Source organism: Panicum virgatum, chromosome 8K, assembly GCF_016808335.1.
Source record: "Panicum virgatum strain AP13 chromosome 8K, P.virgatum_v5, whole genome shotgun sequence".
Classification (NCBI taxonomy): Eukaryota; Viridiplantae; Streptophyta; class Magnoliopsida; order Poales; family Poaceae; genus Panicum; species Panicum virgatum.
The window spans coordinates 29,812,269-29,818,247 of NC_053143.1; the positions used below are offsets into that span (position 1 = coordinate 29,812,269).

Consider the following 5,979-nt stretch of genomic DNA (forward strand, 5'->3'; position numbering starts at 1 on the left):
TCGCCACGCCATCCGCTAAGATGGCCGCCGTCCTCCAGGTATTCGAGGGACTACCTCAAAGTCCCGAGATTGCAAAAGATCGCGCTCGTCTGCATGTTGCAGCAACCCAGGCCCAGGGCCTGAGAAGGGAGTCCTCCAACCGCCCGGGGCAATCAAGCTCCAACCGCTCGGTGCGTCCTCATTGCCGTGATGAAGAGGTCGACCAGCCCGACCTTCGCGACCGCCTCGCCCGCTGAGATCTTCGACCCCGCATCGACAACCGTCATCGCCAACAGGAGGGTGACAGCTGTTTGATGGTCCAGTTCCCACTCTAGACCCGTGACATCCATACATGCCAATGTTTGACACGAGAAACCGGTAGGTGTATAGAAATACGGTCTAATTATTGGCTTAATTTTGATTAATCTTGAATAGGCAATAATAGACGAAACTACCCTCGCAAGTTTGGTAGGGGTGTACCGAAGCACACGCCCCTTTTTTCGTGGTGGTAAACAGGCGATAGATGTGTGAGTTGCAAAGGGTAGGATGACAGTGTCTATAGCTGGGATGGCGATGGATTTATATCAATACCAAGGCGTTAGGCAATGATCAAGATAGAGCAACCGAACCACTCAGGAAGCTAGGCGGTTGCAGGTACATGCATCAGTGAGTTTATCGTTTTGCAGACACTGCATATCTGCACGTGGATGTGCACCGATGCAATGTATCTGAAGACTTGAACCGTCCTGTTATTGTTGTTTGGGAGCATCAATATTGAGCGTGTCTATCCGGTGGTAGCTGAGGGAATGGATGCGTGTTCTATCTTGTAAGTATCTAATTAATTTTTCTGTTCACATAGTACTTCCTCCGTACCAAAATAAGTGACTCAGCTTTGTCTAGATTGTCACGAGTCACTTATTTTGGTACGGAGAAAGTATGATGTTGGCATGTTATATATTTTTTATTATCTGAAAATAGTAAGCCCGTAAGCAATTTTACTTGATATTAAATTGTAAGTACGTGTAAAAGTTACTCCCTCCGTTTATAAAAATTTGACATAGCTTTGTCCAGATAGAGTGCATCTAGATGCGTTTTAGATGTATCTAGATGCGTTTTAGTTCTAGATGCATATCTAGATCAATCAGAGTCAAGTTTTTAGGAACGGAGAGAGTGTATCTAATAATGTGGACTTAAAGTAAATGTAGATCACATATGTTCTCTTTTTTTTTTTGCGAAAGGAAGATGTTTATTGATATATCAGATCAAATTACATCCCCATTTTACAAAGAACACCCTGCTACAAAAAGAAAAGACAAAGAAACCCTCCAGGGAGATGTTCTTCTTGTTTAGAGCAGGCGAACTACGACAACATCGATCGACTCTCCTCAAATCCATCGATGTAGGACCAAACCTTAAGAAGCTGCAAATTCCATAAATTGGGACCAATCCAATCGAATTTGCCATGGGTCAAAGCCCGATCTGAAAGAACATCGATAGTCCCACCATCGAATGGAAAGGAGGAGCAAGATAGGCATAATTTCAAACGAACCTGGACTGAAGCCAGCCAGAGAAGCTCGACCCAAACCTCATCGAAAAAACGCCAGTGCCACGGCCGCCGTTGTAGTCGAAGAAGGTCAGGTTAGCACAAGAAGCCGCCGCGGACCGCGCTTATGAAGTAAATGTAGGTCACATATGTTCTTATGAAGTGAGTAGTTAGCTTTTGCTAAATTTTTTAGTTTTCATGGCATTTCATTTTGCAACTAAGTAACAGAATTTTTATGAGATTCAAGATTAAGTTTCCAATTTAAGTGATGCTGTAAGTGCATGGTCCGATCTTCGTACAACTGTCGCTCGAAGGACACGCGCACAAACCTCACGCTTTGGATGTTCATCTCCTACACGTCTCGTGTACAACGACAGCTTGCATGCAGACCCGAACAATCCCCATATGATGTGCCCTACTGGTCCTCTCGTATAAGCGGGCGAAACAGGCTAATCTTCAATTATTAGAGCATCTAATGTCTCCTAAAACCAAAAAAAAGCTAGCTGCAGCGTACTGGGGTGGTATGGTGTGCCCTACTGGTCCCCTCGTAGCTTCACCCCGGACCTCGATATTTTTGGCATTTCATTTTCCAACTAAGTAACACAATTTTTATGAGATTCAAAATTAAGTTTCCAATTTAAATGATGTTGTAAGTACATGGTCCAATCTTCGTACAACTGCCGCTCGAAGGACACGCGCACGAGCCTCACGTTTTGGATGTTCATCTCCTACACGTCTCGTGTACAACGACAGCTTGCATGCAGACTGGGGTGGTAAGTACATGGTCCAATCTTCGTACAACTGCCGCTCGAAGGACCCGAACAATCCCCATATGATGTGCCCTACTGGTCCTCTCGTATAAGCGGCTCAAACAGGCTAATCTTCAATTATTAGAGCATCTAATGTCACCTAAAACAAAAAAAAAGCTTGCTGCAGCGTACTGGGGTGGTATGGTGTGCCCTACTGGTCCTCTTGTAGCTCCACCCCCGACCTCCTCGATATTTTTGGCATTTCATTTTGCAACTAAGTAACAGAATTTTTATGAGACTCAAAATTAAGTTTCCAATTTAATTAAATGATGCTGTAAGTACATGGTCCGATCTTCGTACAACAGCCGCTCGAAGGACAAGAGCACGAGCCTCACATTTTGGATGTTCATCTCCTACACGTCTCGTGTTCAACGACAGCTTGCATGCGGACCCGAGCAATCATGGTCCAAACCCATTGTGATATCGTACATAGCGATGTTTTTATTGAATGCCAGATGTTCATGCCGTTCTCAACCTGTATAAAAACAAGATTGTATCCCATCGTTCTTAGCTGTCGAGGATGTGAAACAGGGGGAAAGGTATGTACAACTTCACTCACGGCTAGTGCTAGTATGCCTATCTACCATACCAAGTGGTACATTAATGCCCTATATGTGGCCAGCGTTGTTGTACGTAACATCCAGCTTCTTAATTAGACTGGTTGATTAGAACATCAATGGGACTTGCTAATTTTCAGTCGATTGAAAGTTTGGGGAACTTTCAATCACCGTCCAACACCACTAGATCAAAATTGGACGGACTACAAAACATAATTTTTTTCTATAGTCTATACATTAACATATTTCCCTCTCTATCTACATGTCACGTAATCCTAAAAAAAGTTAGTACAAATCATGTTGATTGAAAATTTTTAAACTTTCAGCCGATTGAAAGGAAGGAAAGATGGACATGAATACCCAAATCTCCACGCGCCACGCCAACAGTCAGATGAGGGGTGGGCAACACACCCTTGGACACCGAGTCCACTCTCTTCAAATATACCATCAGCATAAATTCACGTGATAAGCCTAAAGAATTAAAACAAAATTGATCGTTAACTTCTCCAAGTAGGAATAATCTGAGTTTTGGTTCTAGATAGAAGGCTTTAGATCTCTGTTTTTTTTAATGTGCAAATCCTTGCCCCGCCACCACACACCCGTGTTACTCCCTCCCCCACCGGGAGGAAACGTCGGACCATCCATTCCTCTCGGGTTCCACCAGGTAGAAAATAAACGCAAGGGGGGCCGATCAAGAAAATCTTCAGATAAGCGGGCCAAACAGGCTAATCTTCAATTACTAGAGCATCTAATGTCACCTAAAACAAAAAGAAAAAAAATAGATAGCTTGCTGCAGCGTACTGGGGTGGTATGGTGAGCCCTACTGGTCCTCTCGTAGCTCCACCCCCGACCTCGATATTTTTGACAGTGTTGAGTAGATCAAAGCTAGAGCGATACAGCGAATGACCAGATGAGGCATCATAATAAAGCAGTTCATACAACTTCTCCGCTAGCCTGCTCTGTCCTCAATTGACTTGCTCAGGCAAGTCGTTGTGCGCCCATCCATTCCGTTGCAGCTTTGCATGGTGCCTAGCTAGCCTTGGTTGATAAGGCAGGCCATGAAACGGCCCCAAATCATGGAATAATGGAATTGATAGAAAATCTGACCTGATATGTTACGGGGTAATTTTTTATGTGGTGCGAATTTTCAATAACTTTAATGGATACTTTCTTAAACCATTGATACTAGCCGCACAAATGCGCGGGTAGTCCTACTAGTTATTCTATAATCTAGTAACTGATGTATAGGAAAAAAACCAACCAAAGAGGTATGGATTATGGACGCCCAGACTAAGAGATATTTTTGATAGTGTTGAGTAGCTCAAAGCTAGAGCAATAGAGGGAATGACCAGATGAGGCATCATAAAAATAAAGCAGTTCATACATCACACAACTGACAAATGGATTTATTTATTTATTTATTTTTGCGAAAGATGGATTTATTTATTTTATTCATGAACCGGAGAATTCCGTGAACACAAGATGCATCGTTACTCAGTGGGTCCAGGTGCAGCCATTGCTGCGTAGCAGCGGCTGGATATTATCCAGCGCGGCCTCCGGAGTCGTGACGCCGATGTTCGTCCGGAGCTCACGCGCCTCGGTGTTTGCGTTCCACACAGCCATGGTCCGCCCGAACCGGTCCCAGGCACGTAGGGCGCAGGAGAGCCTCTTCCAGTTCACGGCGAGGCGAACCAGGGACTCACCCATGGTTTGCGGCGTCGACGCGTCCATGGCACGGCCGAGTGCAGCGCGGAGGGTGGGGAACCGCTCCGCCTCGGAGATGGTGAGAATGAAGAAGCCGAGTGCTGGCTTGAGAGCAGTGTCGGGGCCAGAGCCAGACCTGTAGTCGGCGAGCAGGAGGGTGTTGGCTAACGCCTGGGGCCGGTTGACCTGGACGGAGCCTAGGCCGCGGTAGCCCACGCCTTGCCCGAAAATGTCTGCGTAGTCGCCGGTGTAGGAGAGCGCCGTCGAGCCCGGGAGTTTCGCCTGCTGGCCCTTGAAGGCAAACCACTCGCCGTGCCGGTTCGCGAAGCCGGAGACGTAGAGGTTGTCGGAGCGGAGGGCCAACGTGAGGAGGCGCCTTCCGGCCGCGTCCGTGAGCTCGATGTTGACCCAGTACTCCGGCGTCGTCGACAGCTTCTGTTCACCCAGCAACGGGCGATACAGGATCGACTCGACAGTGGTGCTCTTGACGGCACAATCCAGGCGCGTCATGAAGCTCATGTACGTCGCTGCGGTGGGATGCTGCTGGCTAACCTCCAGCCTCTCAGTCAAGGTGATCGGTGGCGCCCTGCATATGAGCCATGCGCGGCCGGGGGTATGAATTAGCAATTTTTTTTTTTGGCAAGGAGGGTTGAAATAAAAAAAAAAGATGCTTACGCTAGCCAATGCGGAAACGGTACGCCGAACGCGACCAGCAGCAGAACCAGCATCTTCGTCGGCAGCTCCATCCTTGATTGTTCTCTACTGTGTAGGTATGAGGAAGGGGTTGTTTGAAACCCGGAGGAAGGGGTATATGTGTATATATAGGCGACACCTTGTAATAACGACGTTGCACACATGTAACACGAGCACATGGCTTGCATGCCATATATTTCCAACCTCTTACTTAGTCAACTTTTCAATGAGTGATTACAAGTCACATGTAACACGCGCACATGGCATCAGCCTCCTTTAGGTCCACTAACAACCAAAGAGCAGACCAAAATAGTTTACACTTATCGAGTCATGTACGCCTAAATGAAATCTGACGATAGACAACTTGTTCAACATATGCGAGGGCATTATCATTAGTATGCAAATATAATAATTATTTATTTATCTTATAAAAATATTACCAGGAGTGAGAAAACTATTGAACCACTATAGAGCACACCATCGCACACTACTGAAATGACAAATTTCACATAATTTAGCGAACCGTCTCTACCCAAGGGTGGGCGATGGCCCGATCATCAGTCGCACATGAATTATAAAGCTGTGTGCGAAATGATCCCATATCGTACACGATTGGCAAAAGAGTTTAACAACTTCGCACACAATTCAGTACAATGAAATCATGTGTGTCCTTGTTGAAATATCAGAAACGGAT

The 5,979-nt window shown here is 45.9% G+C and overlaps 1 protein-coding gene across 1 annotated transcript; it reads right to left on the reverse strand.

Annotated features, from left to right (window-relative positions):
* Positions 1-4,269: 4,269 nt before the first annotated feature.
* On the reverse strand, positions 4,270-5,410 carry LOC120644383 (protein synthesis inhibitor I-like). The gene is made up of 2 exons (XM_039921011.1): positions 5,268-5,410; positions 4,270-5,178 (listed from the first exon to the last, which is right to left on the reverse strand). Exons 1-2 carry the CDS (start codon positions 5,336-5,338, stop codon positions 4,383-4,385), a joined length of 867 nt encoding a protein of 288 aa, XP_039776945.1. The 5' UTR covers positions 5,339-5,410; the 3' UTR covers positions 4,270-4,382.
* Positions 5,411-5,979: the final 569 nt, after the last annotated feature.

Excerpts from the sequence above, each read along its gene's own strand:
- LOC120644383 (XM_039921011.1), bottom strand. The coding sequence starts at position 5,338 with ATGGAGCTGCCGACGAAGATGCTGGTTCTGCTGCTGGTCGCGTTCGGC. Across the intron at positions 5,179-5,267 it reads CCGTTTCCGCATTGGCTAGC|GGCGCCACCGATCACCTTGA; the intron begins GTAAGCATCTTT and ends GCTCATATGCAG.